The sequence below is a fragment of the Microcaecilia unicolor genome, chromosome 8 (genome assembly GCF_901765095.1).
Source record: "Microcaecilia unicolor chromosome 8, aMicUni1.1, whole genome shotgun sequence".
NCBI lineage: Eukaryota > Metazoa > Chordata > Amphibia > Gymnophiona > Siphonopidae > Microcaecilia > Microcaecilia unicolor.
The window spans coordinates 209,861,460-209,887,322 of NC_044038.1; the positions used below are offsets into that span (position 1 = coordinate 209,861,460).

Here is a 25,863-nt window from a genome sequence, read left to right on the forward strand (position 1 = left end):
GATTTTGAATCTCGTGTCATGGTAAGTAACTTTAGGCTGAATGCATTGAGTAATAGAGAACAGAAGTCAGATGAAAACAGCTCATCTCTGTTAATTAAACCCATCTCTTTACTGTTCATTAACAATCATAGTATTGTTCAGGGAAGGGCAATACGGATGTTGACGTGATAGTGCTTAAATTGACTCTTGTGAGACAACCTTGAGTTTTGCAGTGGCTTCTGCAGAGAAGAGAACATTAAAATAAATGGTTAAGTTGCCCTGATGAGCCAATAGCTCAGAACCAGTGCCATCCCTAGGAATGTCATCGTGTTGGGTTGCAGATGCTCTGGCGGAGATTTCATGGCATCTGCTGACTGAAGTAGCATGGCATTGGGTGAATGGGTCAGAAGGGAGCTCCACACTGCTCTGTTATTCACAGGTTTTAGCTGTAAACGGGCTCAAGAGGAATTAGATAAATGGGGTCTAAATCTAGTGAGTAATGATGCTGAAAGAGATTAAACTGGGCTGTCGCTTTCAAATACACCTTCATTTAGGTCTTTGTCAAATCCTATTAAAAGGGGTACATGTGTTCCTGAACTGGGATAACATGGTAATGTAAATTTATTGCTTTCATTTCATGTACCATTGATGCAACATGATAGGTCAATACATGGATAAAATAAACAGCTAACAGAATATAGCGAGAGCAATTTGAAAGCCATTTTCATGGTTGCCTACCAAAATGGGCTTTTATAATATTGAAACTCTAAGGGGCCCTTTTACTAAGCCGCATAGGCACCTTTGTTTGCCCAATGCATGCCAATTCGGAACTACCGCCCGTCTACTGCATTTCATTTTTTTACGCGTGCCCACTATGCGTGCTGGAAATTTTCTGGCATGTGGCGCTAACCGAGCAGTAATTGGCATTGTATGCATGCTGACAATTACCGCTCAGTTAACGCATGAGACCTTAATGCTAAGTCAATAGGTGGCTGTAGGGTCTCAGGCCCAAAATGGACGCACGCCAATTTTCATTTTGCCACATGTCCGTTTTTGGCTCAACACCCCCCCTTTTTTGCAGGTATGCTGAAAAATGAACCTACGTGCATCCAATACACGCATCTACACCAACGCAGGCCACTTTTCGGCACACCTGTTCTGACCTGGTTTTACAGCCTGCTTTACTGACACAGACTACTCAGTAATTACTGTGGATTCTTTTGGATTCGTATTAGGTAAATGAGACTTTTATTAGAGGTTCTAAGGTCTAAGATACACAATGATATCATTGTGTATATATAATACACGGATACACGGATATCATGATACATGGATATCATTGTGTATATATATAGCTTAATCATTGTATATATATATATATATATATATATATATATATATATATATATATATATATATATATATATATATATATATATATATATACACATACACACACAATGATTAAGCTATATATATACACAATGATTATAACTGAAAAGAAACAATACCTACATTACATCACTGGTCCCTACATCCAAGCAATGCTAGGAGTTTCTAGACCAGGAAAAGAAGCAATAAACAATCATTATACCTACATCCATCACTGGTCCTTACATCATCCAGGCTTTTTACATCAACTGAGAGAAGCCCCTTTTTCAGCCAAGCTGGAGTCTGACCAGGAGTCTGGTTCTATGTGTCTACCCATAGATGAGCTTCCAGCTTCACTGTAAAAGGCCCCCCTTTTTTATTAGGCTTAGAACTCATGTTCAGAACTAAGGAAAATTACAGAATGCTTGAGAATTTCTCTGTTTTTGTAAACAAGCCATACTGTGAGAATGTGGTCACATGTTTTCTCAGGCCAGGTGGCCAGTCTGAACTTGAAACAGGCTCCACCTCTCCCTTCACATACCAAAATAAATTAGAGCTGTGTCTTATCTTATACATTCCAACTTATTTTGACACAATTAAAGTTAAACAATCATTTTTAAGCATAATTACTTCTAATCAAAAATACAGACCTCGAGTGCAATGTCAGTCAAGGCAGAGTTGAAAAACAATCTTTAAAATTCACTTCTATTGCAACACCTTAGTAAAAGGACCCCTAAATGTGGAAGGAGATACACACTTAAAGCATGATAAAAAAAACACCAACTGCATGGCAGGAGGAAAAGGACCTCAGAAATCGCAAAGAGTTTTGTTAAGTGATCTTTTATAACATTGTCCAGCCTGTACGCAGGAGCGAGTATGTGGGTTGTACCATTTTGCATGTGTTTTTACCTGCTGTAAGTGAAAGTTTTCCTGGAATGGGGTGAAGTTTGGAACTCAACTCAAAGCTGAAGAAACATATGTTCTACCAACTCCATATATAGGAGCAAAAATCATTGAATCAATTTAAAAAAAATAATAATGAAGAAAAAGACTTCAAATGTCCCAACAGTGGCAGCAAACATAATATCTTTTACTCCGGTTTACTAAGCAGCGCTAGCAGCTGTCCATGCGCTAAGGCCGACATGGCCCGTTCACTTTGTCGGCACTAGCGCATGGACAGCCTCTAGTGCTGCTTCGCAAGCAGGACCCCTTAGTGCCTATGTTTATCGGACTTCATTTTTCTCATTGGTTTGGAACTACATGTGTACATGCATATTATTGAATTTTCAAAAGTATGTGCAAGAGGTAGCTCCACAAATGATCAGGCATACATAATGTGGACTAGATTCAGTAAATGGTGCGTGCCATTTCCGGTGCTACAAAAATATTTTTATTTTTGTAGCCCCGGTGTATACCCGTCGGTAATCGGGCAGTGCTGGGCAATGCCTGGTTACCACCGGGGTAGTGTGGGAGCCTTTACCGCCACCCAGTATTCCCACACGAAATGGCGCACGGCAAGTACTTCACTTGCTGCACGTCCATATCTTTGAAACAAAACCCTGCTTTTTACCCGCTGTGGTAAAAGGGGGCCTCAGCGCACATTAAAAACATGCGCCAGCGCAGGTCCCCTATGACTGCAGCTTCGTAAAAGGATCCCTTATTTAGGAGCTTAACTTTTTTGAATATCAGACGCAATGAAAATGTAATTCCCCCCAATCAAAACAGAAAAAAATGACTGTATACCCCTAGAAACTAGCTTTGAGGATATAAGATGAATTATTAGTTAATCTTCCTAAGGTCACTACATAAATCTCTTTTCTGCGGACACTGAATGAATGAAAAACAATACTTCATATTGCTAAAGCTTTTCCTGCTATAAATTTGCCACCATGACTACAATAGTAATTCTTGCTGTCAGGTTTGAAATGGAAACATGCCTTCAGCCTGCTATATTAATGTTGTGATCCCTTTCCTCTTGAAATAAATACCCTTCAGTGATTGAAAGACCAGGGGACACTCAATGAAATTATGTGGAAATACTTTTAAAACAAAGGGAGGAAATGTTTTTTCACTCAAAGAATAAACTCTGGAACTCGCTGCCGTAGGATGCGGTAACAGCGGTTAGCGTATCTGGGTTTAAACAAGGTTTGGACAAATTCCTGGAGGAAAAGTCCATAGTCTGTTATTGAGATGGACATGGGGGATACCATTGTTTGCCCTGGGATTGGTAGCATGGAATGTTGCTACTCTTTGAGGTTCTACATGGAATGCTGCCACTATTTGTGATTCCGGAATCTTGCCACTATTTGTGATTCTGGAATCTTGCTACTATTTGTGATTCCGGAATGTTGCTACTATTTGGGTTTCTGGAATGTTGCTACTATTTGGGTTTCTGCCAGGTACTTGTGACCTGGATTGGCCACTGCTGGAAGCAGGATACTGGGCTAGATGGACCATTGGTCTGACCCAGTATGGTTGTTCTTTTGTTCTTATGAATTTCATTTTGCTATAAACCATGATGGAGAGAATAGAAATGAATACAACGGTAGCGGCTAAATAGCACATTATTCCTCTAATTCTATAAATGGTGCACACAGTTTAGTTATAGAATAGTACCATTTACACATGCAATGGGGGTGAAGAAATGGGAGGGGCATGGGCGTAATGGGGTGTTCTTAAAATTAACGTGCGTTGTTATAGAATAACAGGGATATGTGCCTAATATTGGTGCCTAATGTAGGCGTTTATATTTGCAACAATGTTTCAGTTAGTGCAAATGGCTGCACCTAAAGTTAGGTGTGATTCCCAGGCTTAACTTTAAGTGTGGCTTATAGAATAGTGCTATTTTTCAGCACCAATTTTTTGGCTCCATATATAGAATTTAGCCCTTACTGTGTAACTGCAAAGGGGGCATGCTTGTGGGCAGGACATGGGCAGGTCACACACATTGAATACTGTAAGTTGCACACCTTTGCGTTAACCTTTACATCTGCCTTTTACATGGTATAAATGTTGGAGCCTAAAGTTAGATGCCCAAATGTCAACTTAGGCTCTATTCTATAACAAAATCTGGGTGCCCAGATGCTGTTATAGAATACTATCGTAGCACACAGGCACCTAATTTTTAGCACCCTTTAAGGAATTGTCCCCTTAGTGTACATTAGATGCTAAAATTAATGGGGGTCAATGTTCAGTTGTCAGGTGGTGAGTCCTTTGCTCATTGCCGAAAGCGTCATTCCCGGATATTCAAAGCCAGGATCTGTGTGGGCTTCAGATTTGAATATCCAAATATTTGTAAGATGGTTAAGACATATCCAAATAAGTTGATATTCATGGGTTACTGCATAAAAATAGGGCAGACTTTTATGTGGTAAACCTGGCCACTTAGGGCCAGATTCTATATATGGTGCTTAAAAAAATCTGTGTGGAAAACATTTCCGCTTAAGTGTATTCTATAAGCGGCACCTAGATTTAGGTACAGCGCTGCGTAACCCTAGTAGCGCTCTAGGACGTCAGACTCACAGAAACAGAATGAAACCTTGCGATCTGCAGGGCTTCGTTCTGTTTCTGTGAGTCTGACGAGACGTCAGACTCAGAAACAGAACGAAGGAAGAAGAGGACCTCGGCCGGCGGGGGTTGGGGTCCCCCATCAGTAAAGGTAGCAGGCGGCGACGGTGGGTTGGCGGCGGGAGGGGGGGGTTGAGAGGGTCATCGGCAGGGGGGTCCAGGACCAAATCTACAGGGGCCCAGGCCCCCGTGGCTCCATAGTAGCTACGCCCTTGGTGTTAATGACTCTGGAGTTAACCTTTAAGAATTACAGCTGGTAGCATTGTATTGTCCTTGTGGAATCCATTTTCCTCTGACTTTATCTTGAGCCTCAGAAAGTTCTGTCTGGAATTTTAAACCTGCCTCAAATCTAATATGAAATCTCTAAGCAGAGCTTTTCTGGAAGAAAGTAATTAGAGCTATCTTGCTAGAACAGGTGTGTTCCCTTCATATTGTTTTGAGGAACATAGAGAGAGAGAGAAAGAGAGAGGGCTTTTTTTGAGGGAGTACTTGGGGGGTACCGAGTACTGGCACCTTTTCCATTGTCTGCTAAAATTGACCCATGGACCCCAAGTTTTAATGAAAGAGCTCAGGCTGTACACACCAATGTTGCCTTGTCATAGATTCTGTGACTGGTTGCAGGGGGCCTGTCTATTGTGGGGTGGGTCCCTCAGTGATCACTCCACCCCTGAAGGATAGCCTGGCGTTTGAGTACCGGCACCTTTTTCGCTAGAAAAACACACTGAGAGAGATGATTATTCTCTGCTAAACTCACTGGTGCAGCCTTTTACCAAATCTACAATTGCAGTAGGTATTTAGGGATATTGTCAGTCACCTCTTAACGGTTTTACAAGGAGGTCAAACATTTTTTGCTGGGAGACTTTCCAGTTAGCCAGGACAAACTACAAAATTATGAATTCCATGTTGAAGAGCTTCACAGTCTGAATCATATTATTTTATTTATTTAAATTACTTATAGTCCACCTAAAACCTAAATGGGCTACAATAATAATTTTTAAAATGCACGATAAGTATACACAAATGCCTGAGAACTGTCCTTTATAATTGCATTTGTTTTAACAATTTTTCAGACGTAGTATGATGGGGTGGTCCTAATCTGTGCCCACCATAATCATAAGAAACGTTGAGCTTTGATGAAAGGGTGGCAATGGTTTAGGAAACAAACTCAGCTTAAGTCTTCATAAAGTGGTTAATAAATCCCAATATATAAAATATATAATTTTACATATGGATTTGCAAACCATTTCATTTCATATGCTTCCAATTTGAATTGCCTCTGTGGAGGGACATTTTTAATATGATGTCTAAATCCAACTTTGGATGTTTTGCTGAAAAAGTGCAAAAATCAAGTGGTGGACATAGCCATTTTGGAACCAGATAAACATCTATCTTTTTGTTTTGAAAATGGCCATTTCCTAGACGTTTTCTAGATGTTTTGTGACCATTTTTGAAAGAAAAAACAAAACAAAAAACAACTCAAGTGAAAAACTCACAAAAGCAAGCAATTGAGCTATATGGGGGGGGGGGGGGGGGGGGGCAGCATTCTTAGTAGACTGGCCACACAGACATGCCAGAAAAGCAGTGGGGCACCCTAGGGTCACAGCAGTGGACTTCACATAAAAAGTCTCAGGTACACATCTCACTGTTACCGCCTTATAGGCCCTCTTACTGCACTGCCTCAGGGGGCCTAAATGGAACTATAATACTGCTCCCTAGTGTTGCAATCAGTGCTAACCTCCTAACTTTCTTTCCTAATCCTTTAGGCTCCCAGATTTAGGACCCAAATGAAAATAGGAGCATAAATTTAAGTATTCAGAGTTACACATAGGAGCCAACTTTGTACCCCCAATGTTGAGCAAACTCCTTAATGTTGTCCAGGAGGAAACATTTTGTGTTGCGTTTAGCACCTTCAGTTATTTCTGAGAAACCGGTTCCTATAGCCTAGGGATTTTTAAGACCCAGTTAGGGACTAAACCCTCCTAGTTTTTGTCTATATTTGAACAGTATAACTAAATGGCGTAAGAGATTAGGATAATATTGGGGTAGTTTAACTTCTCCCTAACTCCTGGTACACTTGGAGAGGTATGTGTGAAAGTGCTGGATTGAGAGATGTGCCAAAGCAACTTGAAACAACTTGAATGAACCTAACGCTTTCTTCAGCTTTCGAAATTCCACAGATTCCTTGGTGCTCATATCTCAGGAATTAACCACTTCCATAAATTCAGATTAGACTTTCACTGTCAGAGCTGGCCACAAGATTCTAGCCTCTGTTTTTCTTTAAGCAGTTCAACGCTGCTCAATCTTGCATGTGTTGAATAACATCACAAGTCTCAACAACAGAGGCAAACACATTATTCCCAAGAAAGCTGAAAGAAAATTCACCTGCATTGGTGATGAATCTCAGGAAGCTGGAGAACTTGGTGTGTGTGTGATGAACAAAAATCAGAAATTGAGAATATTTGACAAATGTGAATTTTTTTTTAAATTACTGAACAGGAGAAATAAACAGCAGGCTTTCAGACTGTAGATAAGGAAGTGAAATGAAGAAAACAAGTATATATGCAAGTATAAATACCCCAAAGACTTGAGCAAAATAATAGGTTACTGATTACAGCTCTTTCAGAATCTGAGATAAATACAGTCAGGTCCTGGTGATTTGCTAGAGTTTATTTTGTCAGTTTGTTCTGGTGTTTCTTCCTGTTTCATAGGGGCTCTTTTAAAAAGACATGGGAGGGCTAACACATGGGTAGCGTGCGCCAAATCAGCACTGCCGCTGGGGTAGCGCATGCACCCGGCAGTAATTCCGAATTTGGCACGTGCCAAATCCCGCAGTAGAAAATATATTTCAATTTTCTACCGTGGGGGACATTCCTGGTGGTAATTGACAGTGTGGCCACGTTGGCACGCGCTGCATGGTTACTGTGTGGGTAGCGTGTGAGCCCTTACTGCTAAGTGAATGGTGGGGGTAAGGGCTCATGCCATAAATAGGTGCAAACTAGTTTTAATTTTTGTACACATCCATTTCCCGGCCTATTAAAAAAAATGGCCTTTTTTCCAGCCACAGTAAAAAGTGGCCCAGCATGTGCCCAAAAGATGTGTCCACACGACTGCAGGCCATTTTTTATCGCGGCTTTGTAAAAGGACCCCATAGCAGGGCCGCCGAGAGGGGGGGACAGGGGGGACAAAATTCCTCGGGCCTGGGCCTCCGGGGTGGGGCCCGCCACCGCAGTCCAGCCCGCCCACCCTCCGTCGCTCCCTGGCATTGAACTTAAGCGCCTCACCTTCGAAAGCGCAGCAAGCAGTGGCAAACCACTCCTTCCTTCCATGTCCCACCCTCGGCGAGGGCGGGACACGGAAGGAAGGAGTGGTCTGCCGCTGCTTGCTGTGCTTTCGAAGGTGAGGTGCTTAAGGTCAGTGCAGAGGGCCCAGGGGTGGAGAGAGGGGCGGGTGGAGGGAGGCCCAGCGACCTCGGGTGGGGGGGCCCCGGGGGCAGCCTTGTCCCGGGCCTGGCCCAGTCTCTCGGCGGCCCTGCCCCATAGTGATTTGTTTTGATTCTTCTGAATTATTACCTACAAAAAATGGTTCTGGTATCTTCCTGGAGAGAACAAAAAAGAGAGACAAAACTCTACAACTGGCAGTCAAAGGTATCTTTGAAGAGAATTCTTTATTCACAGCAGCTCACATAAAATACATGTAGGGGGACTCATGTTCCAGAATAGAGCCGCTAGCTGAAATAATAGACCTACCTGGGGGGTCCTTTTACTAAGGTGCGCTGAAAAATGGCTTGTGGTAGTGTAGGCATGGGTTTTGGGCGCTCGCCAATTCATTTTTCAGTGTGCCTGTAAAAAAGGCTTTTTTTTTAAATTTTTTGCCGAAAATGGACTTGTGGCAAAATGAAAATTGTCACACATCCATTTTGTTTTTGAGACCTTACCGCCAATCATTGACCTAGTGGTAAAGTCTCATGCGGTAACGGGGTGGTAATGGCCTATGCGCGCCAAATACCACTTGGCGCGTGTAGCTGACATGTGCCGGAAAATAAAAAATATTTTTCAGGTGCGTGTAGCGGATGCGAGCCAAAAATGAAATTACCGCAAGGGCCACATGGTAACTGTTTGGTATCTCCATTTTGGTGCGCATTGGGCACACGTAGGCACGCGGCTTAGTAAAAGGGCCCCTAAGTGATTTGTGAATTTTTGGTAAACAGAGATTGTAGACGTTGTAGGTTGGTCACTTATAAGGAATGTTTTTTTCTTTTGAAGTAGTATATCCTGCCTTATGTGCAAAATTTACCAACTGTGAGATCTCGGATTTGAGTCTATCAGGGAAAACAGTAGTTCCTGTCTGAGAGTTGTTTCTAGATTTCATCCACATAAGACCTCCTGTCCATGACTAATATCCCATCTCCCTTGTCTGCTGGTTTAATGATGATCTCCTGATTATGGGACAATGAATATAAGGCTTGAATCTCCTCTGTTGTTAAATTATGGAATTTTTTCTGGTTGTTGCGTTTTTCCAACTCAATGACATCTCTTCAACACACATTGGTTGAAGGCAATGATTAGGGGATCTGACGGACCAGGAGGGACCCATTTTGACCTGTTTCTACATAGTCAGAGGTCTGTTCAGAGAAAAGAAAGTGATATCTCTAATTTATGTTGAAAGAAAAACAAATCTGTTGTTTGGAAGGGATCATACTTGGCTGTAGGGACAAATGAGAGATCATTTTTGAGTACTTGAATCTTGATGTTGGTAAGAATAATATTAGATAGGTTGTTGATGGGTATGTCTGTTACCATGGTGATCGGTTGTAAAGACCCCTCCCCTTCTGTCTTTGGTCGGGTAGAATTGGTATCTGTAATTGTGAACTGCTATTTTCTGTTGGTCGTCCACCCATATTCTGTCTAAAAATCTTCTCGAGGGACCTGGCAAAGGTGCTGGGGAAGGGCTAATAGGAGAAGATGTAAACAACTCATCAGATTTGCTTTGTATGCGCTTTCTACTCCTCTTTCTAGTTATGGTTTCCCATCTATGGTACTCATTAGAGATATGATTATGAAGTCTAATTACAGACGGTCTATAGAAAGTTTTGGCCTTAGCCCATAGGTAAATATTGCCATTTTTATAATCATTTGCATCACGTTATATTTTGTCTATCTTTGTTTTCTTAATGTGATTTCTAAAGCTACCTAACTTTATTATTTACATCATCCATAACCATTTCAAAGTTACATTTTTTTTCAAAACATCAATTTTTTTCATTTAAAGTGGCTTTCAGTGTACCATTCTTCTTCTTAGAGGTTTCAACAATTAATATCATTAATTTGAGTGAACATTTATTTAAAATGGCGTACCACTGGTCTAAAAATACCTGATCCTTTACAAAGAGACAAGGCTCATTCATGACCCTGAGACTTCTAGAGATGCTTTGAGTGTGGCAGTATTGTAATATAGTCACATACTGAAGTTCGTTCCAAATGATGTTTTCTTTAGGTTAATCATCTCAGTCTACGTTAGTGTTTCTGGGGATATTTCTTCTTCATCAAATGGCGAAGGATCTTGTAATAGATGTTGGAGACATTGTCCAAGGACTGGAAAGCCATGATCATTCCAAACAAGGAACATTCTCTACAGCGAAGTCTGAATAAATAATTTAGTTTTTTTTTCCTGTTTTCTCTTTAGGTTCAGTGAGTACTCCTTTAGTACCCTGTTCATCTAATGGTCCAACTGAATGCCTCAAAGGCATCTTGTTTTTAAATATACTTGAAAAAAGTTTTATTATTAGTTTTTGCCTCTTTATCAAGCTGCTCCCTAAATTTTCTCTTGGCATGTCTTATTACATAGCCAGACCTGCCTAGTTGCTTACACAAGGTATCCAGGGGGCTCACTAGTAATCACAGCCATTTAGTAGGGATGTGCTGACATTGGAAACATGTCATTAACATCCATGACTGGCCCAGGGGTATCTGATGCCCTAGGTAAACCTTCCACCATGTGTCCTTCCTCTCCAGACCAGCATCTCCTCTTCCCTTCCTCCCCATCTACAGTACTTCCCCTTCCCTACCTCCCCATCTCTAACATTTCCTCTTCCCTACCTCCCCATCTCCAGCATATCCCTTTCCCCATCAATAGCTGTTTCCGTCCCCTTTCCCTTGTAGTCCAGCATTTACTATCTCTAGGAGAGAAAAAGGGATAGTAGATGGCATGGATGGATAGACTGGCTAGCTCATACAGTCTTTATCTGCTTTCATTTTTCTCTGTTTTTCTATTTTTCTCTTCCCTCTGTCACTGTTACCGCCATCAACACTCTACCTCCTCTGTCCTCTTTCTGTATACCAGCCTGCTGTGAGTTTTATTGAGTTTTCAGTTTTGTGTGTTTTTATCTTGTTACTATGTTTTGGATTTTTTTTTAACTGAATGGTTATATTTCTTTTCTGACTTTGCATGGAGTTCCTTTTTTATTAAGAATTTGATTGTAAATCGTATTGATGTATGTTTGAAAGACAGTATATCAAATAGAAATAAACCATAAACTGTAAACACAGAATGGTTTGGGGCTTTTGAGCACTTGCCAAGTTCTGCCTCCTCTGATGCAAATTTCTTGTTGGAGAGGATGGGATGTGGTAGGTGAGCCCACCACTGTGCTGACAGCAATTTTCAAGTACTGTTCTGCTACTGTCTTGCCAGCTGGCCCTCTATTTCTGCCACCCTAGGCACATCTCTTGTCTGCTTAGGCAGGGGCGTAGCCAGACACCCAACTTTGAGTGGGCCTGGACCCAAGATGGGTGGGCAGAAGAACCCCTCCCTGTCCGACAGGTGATTTGGTCTCTCCTTGTCTCACCTGCATGCCATCTCCTATTTACAAGGTATGCATGAGGGACAGTTGTTGGGAGTTTTCAGCTGGTGGGGCTTGGGAATCCCTGCCAGCCACACCATAGGTGTGCTGCTATTGGGTGGGCCTCAGCTACACCACTGGCTTAGTGATAGGGCTGGCCCTTACATTGACAAAGTAATTTTATTTTATTTTGTAATCAAAATAACATAAAAAGAACTTACACCGGCTGTTCTCAACTCTGTCCTGCAGGTATCTATCCAATCAGGTTTTCTGGATGTCAGTAATTCATGAATTAAATACATAGCAGATCCAGTATATGATAATCTATTTCATGCAAGTGCAATTTTATTCTCCTGAAAACCAGACTGGGTAGGACAGAGCTGAAAACCACTGAAATCTACAATATGAAGAGTTGAGACGATATTTACCAAGACTAATGAGAAAATTACATTCTAAGTTCAGCACGTAAACTTACGGCATTGCACAGTGATGGTTCAGTCAACACTGGTTAAAATGGTTGGACTCAGTTTATAAACAACTCAAGAAAAAGACTGTGGAGTGAAACACACACATAGTAAACAATACTTGTCACACTTGTCATTAAAAGAAAAATCTAGGGGTGGGAATGCACATCTCTCTGAGGCTGACAGCCGCATAAACCCACTAAATACAGCCCATGCCTTTTACATAAACACCTAATTACTGATGCAGACGCAAATCTTCTTCACTGTCAGCTGGCTAAGTTAAACTGAGTTAGCTTTGTGTTATAGGAATGTGCTGCTGTTTATTTTGTGTGTGTGTGTGTGATTTCTAGATAACAGGACAGGAAAAAAATGAAATGTTGTTTGTCATTTTAGTTTGTGCAAAAATGTGTATTTGCTATTGGTAACAGTGCATGCATTATATATAAAAAAAAGTACCTACTTTGATAAACACAGCAAGCAGTAAAAACATAGGAGGTAATCTGATAGCAGGACTAAACTATTTAAACACCTTGGGATCCTTTTACTAATCGCCCTTGCATGGGGTTTTTCTCACTTGCTAAGATCATTATTACAGCAGCAGTAAAATGAACGATTTTCCATTATTTTTCTATTTATGGCCATGTGCTAATGTTCTAATAATGAGCTGAAAAATACTTAACTATCGCAGTCTTACTCAAAATATACGATATCAGGAAATAAACTACACTTTTTTTCTTATTTAAAGTGGAGAAAACAACCTCAGTCGTCAAGGCTTGGCAACAGCATAATAATTGCACTCAATGCCAGCGTAAAATTGACTCCGTTTCACTATTTCGATTAGCTTCCTCAGGGGGCCAAGTAACTGCCGGCATGTCACACTGCCTTATACATTGACGTCCATGGCTTCCATGATACCGGAAATGAAAGCCATTAGCACGCAGTCATTAAAAAAAAAAGATAGGCGTAGTGCCCAAGGGTGCACGGAGCCACAGATAACATGGCGCCGTGCCCCGATGGGCATGCGCGCCGGGGCCGGCAGGGTGCTAGCGGGGCGGGCACGTTCCTGCTGTCCAAGGGCACCCCGCCGATAGGGGAGGAGAGTAGAAGGGGTTAAAACCCCTGGGCGAAGCCCGGACGACCTCTTCTGGCGTCCGGGCACCAGTCTGCAACAGTGAACGAAAAAGAGCTGTCCAGCCATCCCCGCCCTCACGAGCCGACCCCGGCCTCCACCCCAGGCCGCGGCTTACCTGCGGCGTGATCGGCTGCAACCCGGGCCGCAAAAGGGTGAACATCAGGGGATTCCCCACCAAGCAAAGATCGCTACAGTAGGCTTCAGACTGGGCCAGGCGGCGATCGGGTGGAAGAAAAAGAAGCCTCGTCGCGCGTCTCCGGATATCCTTTCACGGTGAGTCCGGAGGACCAACGGTGCTCCAGGGGTGCAATCGGTTAGCGCGCAGTGGTACTATATAGCAGTACTTGCCGAAAGTTATGCAGCTTTGCTCGTTCGCTTTCGGCTCCTCGGATCCAGCCTTGCTGTAAGCGAGTGAGTCCTGGGCCTGCTAAGGGGCACGGAGCGTCCCCCCCCTCTCGTAGTTTGGCATCAGGATAGGATTGCATTGGTGGAGATCACTGCTTGGGCCCTTTAAAAAAAAAAAAAATGAAAGCCATTAGCACGCAGTCATTAAAAAAAATTACCACATGAACACTTACCGACACCTATTTTGTAGGTGGTAGGGCTCATACAGTAATCCTGCACTGACCAGTTAGCACACAGTAGTGTAGCCATGGTTACTGATTAGTGTAGGAACTGCCCCCTGACACATCCCTTTCAAGAAAAAAACATATTTTATAGCATGCAGTTAGCTTGCACCGAATTGACAGTTGCTGCAGGACAACTGAATGCCGCGGAAAGTGTGCGGTAGTGAACTGCTTACCGCAGCTTAGTAAATGGGTCCCCATATTTGCATGGACAGTGAGCCTACTCTATAAGAACCCTTACATGCATAAGTATTCTCAGTCCCCCTCCCCCCACCGATACTCAAAAGCATTTAACCAGCCAGTGTCCAATCCAGGTCACAAGTACCTGTCAGAAACCCAAATAGCAGCAACATTCCATGCTACCAATCCCAGGGCAAGCAGTGGCTTCCCCCATGTCTGTCTCAATAGCAGACTATGGACTTTTCCTCCAGCAACTTGTCCAAACCTTTTTTAAACTCAGATACGCTAATCGCTGTTTCTACATCCTCCAGCAAAGAGTTTCAGAGCTTAACTATTGGTTGAGTGAAAACATATTTCCTCCTTATTTGTTTTAAAAGTATTCCATGTAATGTCCTTGAGTGACCCCTATTCTTTGTACTCTTTGAAACAGTAAAAAAAAAAATCAGTTCTACTTGTTCTATACCACTCAGGATTTTGTAAACCTCAATCATATCTCCCCTCAGCCATCTCTTTTCCAAGCTGAAGAGCCCTAACCTCTTTAGCCTTTCCTCAGATGAGAGGAGTTCCATCCCCTTTATTATTTTGGTCGCTCTTCTTTGAAACCTTTCTAATTCCATATATCTTTTTTTAGATACAGCGACCAGAACTGAACGCAATACGCAAGGTGAGGTCACAGAGTGATACAGCGGCATTATAATATTCTTGGTCTTATTTACCATCCCTTTCCTAATAATTCCTAGCACCCTATTTGCTTTTTTGGGCACTGCTGCACACTGGGCAGCATATTGTCTACAACAAAACCTAAATCTTTTTCTTGAGGGCTGACCCCCTAGTTGGTTTACACAGTATATAGAGGTATTTATTTTGTACCTGGGACAATGGAGGGTTAAGTGATTTGCCCACGGTCACAGGGAGTTGCAATGGGAATCAGACATAGTTTCCCTGGTTTTCAGGCCACTGCACTAACCATTTGGCAACATGAAACAAAATATTTCCCATGCACATCCTACTGTGTTACATATTATGGCCATTTTGCGCTGATGTCGCAAGGACATAAATTATCTAAAGTTATTTGCATATGTATTGTGATTTTAGCCCAACAAGTAGGTATCATCGGCAACTTCTTTGCCATCATCTATTTCACCAGAAAACAAATACCAAAAAATGACCCACTAATATAACAAAAAATCTGTGAAAGTAAGGCACGTTACACTATAAGGAAGGAAAAAGCCTCAAAGAGCTCCAGATCAATAACATAGTAACATAGTAGATGACGGCAGAAAAAGACCTGCATGGTCCATCCAGTCTGCCCAAGACAAACTCATATGTGTATACCTTACCTTGAATTTGTATCTGTCCTTTTCAGGGCACAGACCATATAAGTCTGCCCAGCAGTATTTCCCGCCTCCCAACCACCAGTCCCGCCTCCCATCACCGGCTCTGGTACAGACCGTATAAGTCTGCCCTCCCCTATCCTCGCCTCCCAACCACCACCCCCTCTTCCCCCCAACTGCTCCGCCACCCAATTTCAGCTAAGCTTCTGAGGATCCATTCCTTCTGCACAGGATTCCTCTATGCATATCCCACGCATGTTTGAACTCCGTTACCGTTTTCATCTCCACCACCTCCCGCGGGAGGGCATTCCAAGCGTCCACCACCCTCTCTGTGAAAAAATACTTCCTGACATCTTTCCTGAGTCTGCCTCCCTTCAATCTCATTTTGATCTATAGATCTATAGAGCTAAAAACGATCTAAATGATATATTCCTCATCAGTGGCTGAAAAATACCTTCCACAATTAAATTTCAAAAGGTGCAAAACGTGCAAAACTTAGAGATACATTCACTTAAAGTGTCAGATGCTGTCACCAATGCTTGTTCATATATAATGTTATCAAGAACAGGAAAGCAAATAGACTCCAGGGGTAATTAGCTTTTAAAATTGCCGTCTATCCTGAAGTATTAAATTCCAAAGCTCGAAGAAGTTGGACTGAGTGACTCCATATCCATTTAAGAGAGCATATAGTGGATTCTAATCACCCGTCTATTTCTACATACTCAACTAACATGATGACTGTGTCATTTACCCCATTGCATAACAAGAGAAAAAAAACATTCTTGGTTTGATGGAATACCTTGGTGCAGGCAGAAATTGCTCCTGGTTAAAAAAAGAAGAGGTTTACTGTCACTTTAAGGCTAATGAGAGGTTTTAAGGTGTCCATCTTTGATGTTGCTTAAAGGATCAGGAGTGGTTATGGCAGACTAGCAATCAGTATTAACTGAGAAAATGTACACAATACAGCAGACTGACAGATGTGGTCCCAGGGGCTGTTCTTCTCATAAATTAGTTCTGAAAGGATTTGTTACTTCTAGGTCAAATAGATACAAGCAAAGGGAACAAAATTGTTAACTTATAAAACAGAGCCTTGGATTCTTTATTCATATGTATGTTAAATATATAAATCTCTCAGGCGCATATTATCCCCTGAAGTTTAAATGCCACACAACTGTGGCATTTAAAGTTGTACACGGATATTCATCACATATACAAAACTTAATATTAGCAGGCACTTAGCTTTAATATTCATGATTCAAAATATTGAGGTTTTTTTATGACCAGTGATAGTAAAGGAGTCAAGCCTATGTATTACTGCATTAAACTGTTATAGCAGACTTTTGAGGTCTTTTTCCTTATCATGTATTTTTAATGAAGTATGTATTGTGCTGCTAGGTAATTATTTCAGTTGATTTGTGGATTTTGATATTTGTTTTTGCTGAAACTTTCCCTCTTTTTGTTTTAGGGTGTTTTACACCTGTAGACTGCCAGAGATTGTAAAATAAGCCTGGGGGGGGGGGGGGGCATCTATAGGTAGGTAGTAGGGGAAAGGCAACCTATTTAGAGGGGAGTGGGAGGGAGGGAGACAAAGCACAAAGTTTCAGCTTCCACCAAAAACACATGGTCAGTTTCGTCCCAAACCGAAACCATACCTGTTGCCTTTTGTCCAAAACCATAACCTGGCAGAAAACAAATTTTGGGCCAGTTTTGGCACCATAACCGAAATTTGGTTGGCATCTAATGGAGATCCACAGAGCTGTCTTCTCTCTGCAGCCTAAGTTCAGCCAATAGATGCCATCCTGTCTTTGAAAAAGTGAAAGCTCCATGGAAAGCCAAGCCTGAGCACTGAACCTGGGTCTTACTACTACTACTACTTAACATTTCTAGAGCGCTACAAGGGTTACGCAGCGCTGTACAGATTAAGAAAAGGACAGTCCCTGCTCCAAGGAGCTTACAATCTAATGGGCGAAATGTCAAGTAGGGGCAGGCCAGATTTCCTGAATAGAGGTATGGTGGTTAGGTGCCGAAGGCGACATTGAAGAGGTGGGCTTTTAGCAAGGCTTTGAAGATGGGCAGGGAGGGGGCCTGGCGTATGGGCTCAGGGAGTTTGTTACAGGCATGGGGTGAGGCGAGGCAGAAAGGGCGGAGCCTGGAGTTGGCGGTGGTGGAGAAGGGTACCGACAGGAGGGATTTATCTTGAGAGCGGAGGTTACGGGTAGGAATGTAAGGGGAGATGAGGGTAGAGAGGTAGGGAGGGGCTGTAGATCAAGTACATTTGTAAGTTAAAAGGAGAAGCTTAAACTGTATGCGGTACCTGATCGGAAGCCAGTGAAGTGACTTGAGGAGAGGGGTGATATGGGTGTACCGGTTCAGGCGGAAGATAAGACGTGCAGCAGAGTTTTGAACGGACTGAAGGGGGGATAGATGGCAAAGTGGGAGGCCAGTGAGGAGTAGGTTGCAGTAGTCAAGGCGAGAGGTAATGAGAGAATGGATGAGAGTTCGGGTGGTGTGCTCAGACAGGAAGGGGCAAATTTTGCTGATGTTATAGAGGAAGAAGCGACAGGTCTTGGCTATCTGCTGGATATGCGCAGAGAAAGAGAGGGAGGAGTCAAAGATGACCCCGAGGTTGCGGGCGGATGAGACGGGGACAATGGGGGTGTTATCGACAGAGATAGAGAGTGGAGGGAGAGGACAAGTGGGTTTGGGAGGGAAGACAATAAGCTCGGTCTTGGCCATGTTCAGTTTCAAGTGGCGGTTGGACATCCAGGTCGCAATGTCGGCTAAGCAGGCCGATACTTTAGCCTGGGTTTCTGCAGTGATGTCTGGTGTGGAAAGATAAAGCTGGGTGTCATCAGCATAAAGATGATATTGGAACCCATGGGAGGAGATTAGAGAACCCAGGGAGGAGGTGTAGATTGAGAAAAGAAGGGGTCCAAGGACCGATCCCTGAGGAACTCCAACAGCGAGCGGGATGGGGGTGGAGGAAGAACCCTGAGAATGTACTCTGAAGGTACGGTGGGAGAGATAAGAGGAGAACCAGGAGAGGACAGAGCCCTGGAACCCGAGTGAGGACAGAGTGGCGAGAAGTAAGTTATGATTGACAGTGTCAAAAGCGGCGGATAGGTCGAGGAGGATAAGGATGGAGTAGTGACCTTTGGATTTGGCAAGGAACAGGTCATTGCAGACTTTTGAAAGTGCCGTTTCTGTCGAGTGTAGGGGGCGAAATCCGGATTGGAGTGGATCGAGAATGGCGTGAGAGGAGAGGAAATCAAGGCAACAGCTGTGAACGGCGCGTTCAAGTATCTTGGAGAGGAAGGGTAGGAGGGAAATGGGGTGGTAGTTGGAGGGACAGGTAGGGTCAAGTGATGGTTTTTTGAGGAGTGGTGTGACTACAGCATGCTTGAAGGTGTCAGGGACAGTTGCAGTGGAGAGAGAGGTTGAGGATATGACAAATGGGGGGGGGGGGTGACAGTAGGAGTGATGGTGTTAAGTAAGTTGGTGGGGATGGGGTCTGAGGAACAGGTGGTGCATTTTGAAGAGGAGAGAAGATAGGCGGTTTCCTCTTCGGTGATAACGGGAAAAGAGGAGAAGGAGGCCTGGGTTGGTTGGTTGAGGGAGTGTGTTATAGGGTGAGGAGGAGGAGGAGATGGTTTGATGGTGAATTCGAGGTTGATTTTCTGCACCTTGTCGCGAAAGTAGTCCGCCAGTGATTGAGGAGAGAGTGAGGGGGGGGGGATGGGAGCAGAGAGCACTTTGAGGAGGGAGTTAAGGGTGGCGAAGAGACGACGGGGGTTAGAACTGAGGGAGTTAGTCAATTGGGTGTAATAGTCCTGTTTGACGAGAAATAGTGAGGACTGGAAGGAGGATAACATGAATTTATAATGAATGAAATCGGTGTGGGTGCGAGATTTTCTCCAGAGGCGTTCAGCCAATCGGGCGTAGGAGCGAAGGTATCGGGTGCAAGGGGTCAGCCAGGGTTGGGGATTGGTACGCCTTATGGGACGGGAGATGGACGGTGCAAGGGCGTCAAGAGCGGAGGAGAGTGTGGCATTGTATGTGGAAACAGCCTTGTCGACAGTCTTGGAGGACATGATGGAGGGGAGGAGATCAGAGATAGTAGAGGATAAGGTGGGAGGGTCGACCGCCTGGAGATTCCTAGAAGTAGTGGTTAGTATTGGGCGGGACTGAGGGGGATGGTCTTCCACATGTCAGTACAAGGCACCGCTGCTGAGCCACCAGATCAGCCAAAGAAGTTGATCTTTAAAGCATTGAAGGACAGAAATGCCCAGAAAATCTGCATAAATCATGGCTAAAATAAAGCTGTGGACATTTACACCTGCCAGATATTTGCAGGCAAGAATAGATGTATTTTCTAAAGTACGCACGTAAATCACGATTCCACCTAAATTCAGCCCAAAACCTCCTCTGAACATACCTGCACTCAGGTCATGTAAAAGTACATTGATTTCTCATCATTGCATGTAGTTCTATGGCTCAGATTTTCTGGGCATTTTTATGGTAAAGTCCAGGGGTAAATGGTAGACATCTATGATGTGCATTTATAAAATAGGTTACAGATTGGCATCTTCTTGTCCTTTCAGCTTAACAGATGAATTAAGTGGGGTTTTATATCCCCTAAATCTATAGGGAAGGCTGTTACTAATTCCATCAATCATTGAACCCTTTGAATCCCATGTCACCCAGTACAGTAGAAGTTCATAGAGTAACTTACTATGATCTTCCAACTCTGTCAGGGGTCTTTCTAGGGATGTGCACTTCCCCAGGTAGACCCATAAGGACTGTCATTTTATTCTAGTTAACCTTTTGCCCTGTCCATATCAGAACTCATGTATTGTAGCAAATTACCCATAAGTAAGAAATAAAGAGAATTAGAGAGAGGTTCAATTATAAGATTTATTACTCACCAAAGCCAGGTTACATATAGAGCATTGATTTATAAGAATAGAATTAAGTATTCTTATGGGGAGATCTTCAACAGGGTGACATGCAGGTCAACCACTGGTCTCAGACTGTCCCCCTATAGGAAGGCTATCAGCCATATTTATACTCTTGATTTACTTTGAGTTCTATGGAGTTCTAAAAAAAACTACTTTTGCACAGGTAGCCGATGGCACATGACCGTTTTTTTTCTTTTAACACTAACTGCAGAATATTTTTACCCTTGGAAAAAAATCCCCCACCTTTTTTCAGCAAATGGGCAGATGGGCAACTGTCTTTGACCACAAATGTTCTTTCTCACTTCTGCTTTTTTCATGCACCTGGTACACTAGGTTCTGAGCTATTTCTGTTCCAACTTGACAAATTATGCCAGCCAGAAACCTTTTATTAAAAGCTCTTTTGATTTCAATTAATTCTTGCCCTGTATTTTCCAGCAACCCTTAGGCTGGGCAAAGCTCTTCCAGCCAGTCCCAAGCCGGGTAGTAGGCCTCAGGCCTGTACTATATTTATACACAGACCTACAAAATTACTCTGTTTGGGGCCCTTTTACTAAGCTGTGTAAGCGTCTACGCTCGCTCAACGCATGCCAAAATGGAGTTATTGCACGGCTACCACGTGGCTCTTGCGGTAATTTTATTTTTGCCACGTGTCCGATATGTGTAGCTGAAAATTTTTTTTATTTTCTGCCGCACGTATCGGACGTGCGTCAAGTGGCATTCGATGTGCGTAGGTCATTACTGCCTGGTTACCGCATGAGACTTTACCGCTAGGTCAATGGCTGGTGGTAAAGTCTCAGACCCAAAATGGACGTGCGGCAAAATAAAAATTGACCTGCATTAATTTTGGGCCTGCGACCTTACTGCCACCTCTTGACCTAGCGGTAAGGACTCATGCATTAACCAGGCGGTAATGGTCTATGCGCATATTACCGACCGGTTAGTGCCGCACAACAGAAAATTTCCAGCGCACTTAATGAACGCATGTAAAATAACTGAAATTACCACTCGGGCCATGCAGTAGCTGGGCAGTAGTTCAAAATTGACACACGTAGGATAGGTGCCTACGTGGCTTAGCAGAAGGGCTCCTAAGATGTTCTCATGTGAGTTTGCTTGGTTGGGTCTGACCATCGGTTCTCTTCTCTCTTCCTCACGGATAACTTTACCAGAAATTCCAGATCTCTTGGTAATCCATATTTAGTTGCTGAAAATGTTTCCTTTATGTGTTCTAAATAATATTTTAAGCTAGTGAAACAATCTATTGTTAGTCCAAATAAAAAGGTATCATTCTATATTCTTTTTTTGTTTGTTTTATTTTTATTTATTTATTACCTTTAAACATGGACTAACCAGGGCCGCCGAGAGGGGGGACAGGGAGGACAAAATTCCCTGCGTCTCCAAGGGTAGCCCGGCGCCGGGGTCAGGCTGCCGGCGCTGCAGTTCCTGGTCTCACCTGCCTGCCTCCTCGGCTCTGGGCCTCCTGCATTCGAGGTGGCAGTCACAGATCGCCTCCCTTCAGGTCTTCCCTCCCTGTGTCCCGCCCTCGTGGAAATCGGAAGTTACATTAGACGAGGGCAGGACACAGGGAGGGAAGGCCAGAAGAGAGGTGATCTGCGGCTGCCACTTTGAATGCAGGGAGCCCGGAGCCGTGGAGGCAGGCAGGTGAGACTGGGGACTGCAGCGGTGGGGGGAGTGACGGGGGGTGGCAGCGGCGGGGGGCGGAGGTAGGGCAACTTTGCCCCGGGCCCGGCCTAGTCTCTCGGCGGCCCTGGGACTAGCATGGCTACCACACCAATTTATTCACAGTTCCAGGAGGAAATGCCTTTCTGTTTCTTCTCCTCCAGTGTTATACTGAAAGCAGAGTCCACCTTTTTAGACTCTTGTCTGTGTTTGTTAAGACTGTACCCATATTTTGCATATGTGACTAAGGTGAGGTATTTAGTGAACCTGTAGTGTCTACGGAGGAACTTGTAGCAGTCTGACTTTTGTGTTCTAAGACCTGGGGTAATACTTGCAATGCTGCCTTTTTGTATACTCTGTGGCCGGTTGCTGTGTTATAGAATCTGCGTCGATTTTGGCGTCTAAAGCTAAGCTCACTATATAAAATCCAGGGGTAAACACTGACCAGGAATATTCTGCTTTATACAGCAGATAGCCTCTCCTGGCTACTTAAATTGCTTTAAATATCGACCGGTCAGTTTTGTTTTAGCCATGGCAGCCAAGATTTTACAAAATTCCAGCTGCAGTGGGCTTAATATTGTCCAGATAGATTCTGATCTACTTTTTATGTGGTTGGAACATTGTAAGAAATGCCAATTAAAGGCTCTGTCTTCAAAAACTTGTTGTAATCACTAGCTGGGAGGAAGTCTAGTAAAAATAGAACCCAAGGATACCAGTAATCTTGCATATTGTAAATTTCAACTAGAAACATTTTCAGCTTTACTTGGACAATAAATACTGCACATAGTTATCAGAGATCTCAAATCATTTACCAGTTATATGAGTGTAAACAAACATAATGGCTGTATAAAGCATTTCTTTAGGCAATACACAGCATCCAGATGTTTGTGGTCTTTCCTGTCAGGATGTACCAGTCAACATACACTGTCCAGAGTAGCAAAGATCACCTTAATAATGGAATACTTTTCTGTTTCTAGTGGAGTACGACAAGGAATTCCTCCACCAGCAGCAGCACCATCGGGAGTTCCGGTTTGATCTTTCCAGAATCCCAGAGGGTGAAGCTGTGACAGCTGCTGAGTTTCGGATATATAAGGATTACATCCGAGAGCGCTTTGATAATGAGACCTTCCGGATCAGTATCTACCAGGTTCTACAGGAACACCCTGGGAGGTGAGTTATCGGTGAAGAACAGTGATTATCAGTCTTGTACACAGGACTAAATTCTAAAACTGGCGGCTACAAAAATCGGCACCGAAAACAATTAGCGCTTAACGCTATTCTGTAAGCGGCGCTTAAAGTTAGACACCATTTATGGAATAGCACTTCTCGCTGGGATCCGTGACTACATTTAGGCACGACCATTTACACCAATGAAACCTTGCTGTAAATCCCTGTGCCTAAATTAAGCATGGATCCCCTTTATTGGAGCAGAGGAGTAGCCTAGTGGTCAGTGCAGTGGACGTTGATCCTGGGGAACTGAGTTGGATTCCCACTGCAGGTCCTTGTGACTCTGGGCAAGTCACTTCACCCGCCATTACCCCAGGTACAAATAAGTACCTGTATATATCTCTGTAAACTGCTTTGACTGTAGTTGCAAAAACCATAGAAAGGTGGTATATCAAGTCCCATTAACAAGATTCCATGCAGAATCTTAAAAAGTAGCAACATTCCATGTAGAACCCCAAAGGATAGCAAGATTCCAGAATCCCAGCCTACTTGAGATTCTACATGGAATGTTGCTACTATTTGCAATTCTACATGGAATGTTGCTAGTGGAGGAGTAGCCTAGTGGTTAGTGCAGTGGACCTTGATCCTGGGGAACTGAGTTTGATTCCCACTGCAGCTCCTTCTGACTCTGGGCAAGTCAGGTACAAAATAAGTACCTGAATATATGTAAACCACTTTGAACGTAGTTGCAAAAACCTCAGAAAGGTGGTATATTGTCCCATTTCCCTTCCCTTTATTTTATAAGAACATGCATAAATGAAAGGAATGACCCTCCCATGGCTGCACCCCCTTTTTGGTCCTGCACGTAAAATTTACAAATGTAAATTTTAATTAAATCCAATTAGCAGCAATAATTGCTTGTTAAAATCTCAATTATCGGTGCTACTTGGCTTGTTATTCAATTAAATTGTACATGCAAATTGGGCAGACGGCCCAATTTGCACGTGCAATTTTTAGTGACTTTTATGTAATTTGGGGGTTAGTGCACAATTGTAAAAGCTGCCAGCTCACTGTGTGGCCGGTTTTAGAGGTTTTGGTTTGATATAATCAATTTTAGGAAACCCACAATGACATTTTATAGCTCAGGCTATAGGGCTCAAACTGTACCATTGTACTTTTGTCAAAGGAAATCACAGATTAGTCCAGGAAGGCCTGAAGCGATGGAATCCATGATGGAGAGCACATTGGTTTCAAACATGCTTAGTGGACCATAAAGAAAACTGGCAGAGGGTAGCGAACAGATGGTTGAGTTCTTTCAGCAGCAAATATAATGTAATGTCACCGGTGGTAGGGAGGAAGCAGAAATCACAGAAAAGACATGTTAATAAACAAGCGGAAACTTATGGCATATGTCAAAAGCTGTAGGAAAGTCATAAAAGCTCTTGGTACTAATGAAAGCTGGGCCAGACAGACAGTAGAAACTGAACATGTGTGTATTACTACCTGATCGTTAGGAACTGTAACCCACTAAAATATAAAAGGGGCAATTCTATAAATGAAAAAGTGGGGTCTAGAGGTGCACAGCACTTGTGCATGTCGAAGGTGCCATTAATGGACAGTTAGGTGCCTATCCTGCTTATTTTCGAAGGAGAAGGGCGGCCATCTTCCGACACAAATCGGGAGATGGCTGGCCTTCTCCTGAAGCCGGCCAAATCGGTATAATCGAAAGCCGATTTTGGCCGGTTTCGACTGCTTTCCATCGCAGGGCCAGCCAAAGTTCAAGGGGGCGTGTCAGCAGTGTACCGAAGACGTGATGGGGGCGTGGTTAAGAGATGGCCGGCCTCAGCCGATAATGGAAAAAATAAGGCCGGCCCTGACGAGCATTTGGCCGGCTTTACTTGGTCCCTTTTTGTTCACGACCAAGCCTTAAAAAGGTGCCCAAACTGACCAGATGACCACTGGAGGGAATCGGGGATCAACCCCCCTCCCACCCAAAAAAAACAAATTAAAAAACATTTTTTTGCCAGCCTCAAATGTCATACCCAGGTCCATCACAGCACTATGCAGGTCCCTGGAACAGTTTTTAGTGGGTACTGCAGTGCACTTCAGGCAGGCGGACCCAGACCCATCCCCCCCACTACCTGTTACACTTGTGGTAGTAAATGGGAAGCCTTCAAAACCCACCCGAAACCCACTATACCCACATCTAGTTGCCCCCCTTCATCCCTAAGGGCTATGGTAGTGTTGTACAGTTGTGGGGGTGGGTTTTTTTTTGGGGGGGGGATTGGGGGGCTCAGCACCCAAGGTAAGGGAGCTATGTACCTGGGATCATTTTGTCAAGTCCACTGCAGTGCCCCTAGGGTGCCCGGTTGGTGTCCTGGCATGTGAGGGGGACCAGTGCACTACAAATGCTGGCTCCTCCCACGACCAAATGGCTTGGATTTGGCTGGGTTTGAGATGGCCACCATTAGTTTCCATAATCAGCGAAAACCAATGACGGCCATCTCTAACGCCGGCGATCTCTAAGGGCAGCCCAAATGTTGAGATTTGGCTGGCCCCGACCGTATTATCAA

General features: G+C 43.5%; 1 protein-coding gene across 1 annotated transcript in view; it reads left to right on the plus strand.

Annotated features, from left to right (window-relative positions):
• BMP7 (bone morphogenetic protein 7) overlaps positions 1-25,863 on the plus strand; it is a 117,111-nt gene that overhangs the window by 47,800 nt on the left and 43,448 nt on the right. The window contains exon 2 of the mRNA XM_030211999.1: positions 23,101-23,293. Within this exon, the coding sequence (XP_030067859.1) occupies positions 23,101-23,293 (193 nt within the window). The remainder of the gene's footprint in view (positions 1-23,100; positions 23,294-25,863) is intronic.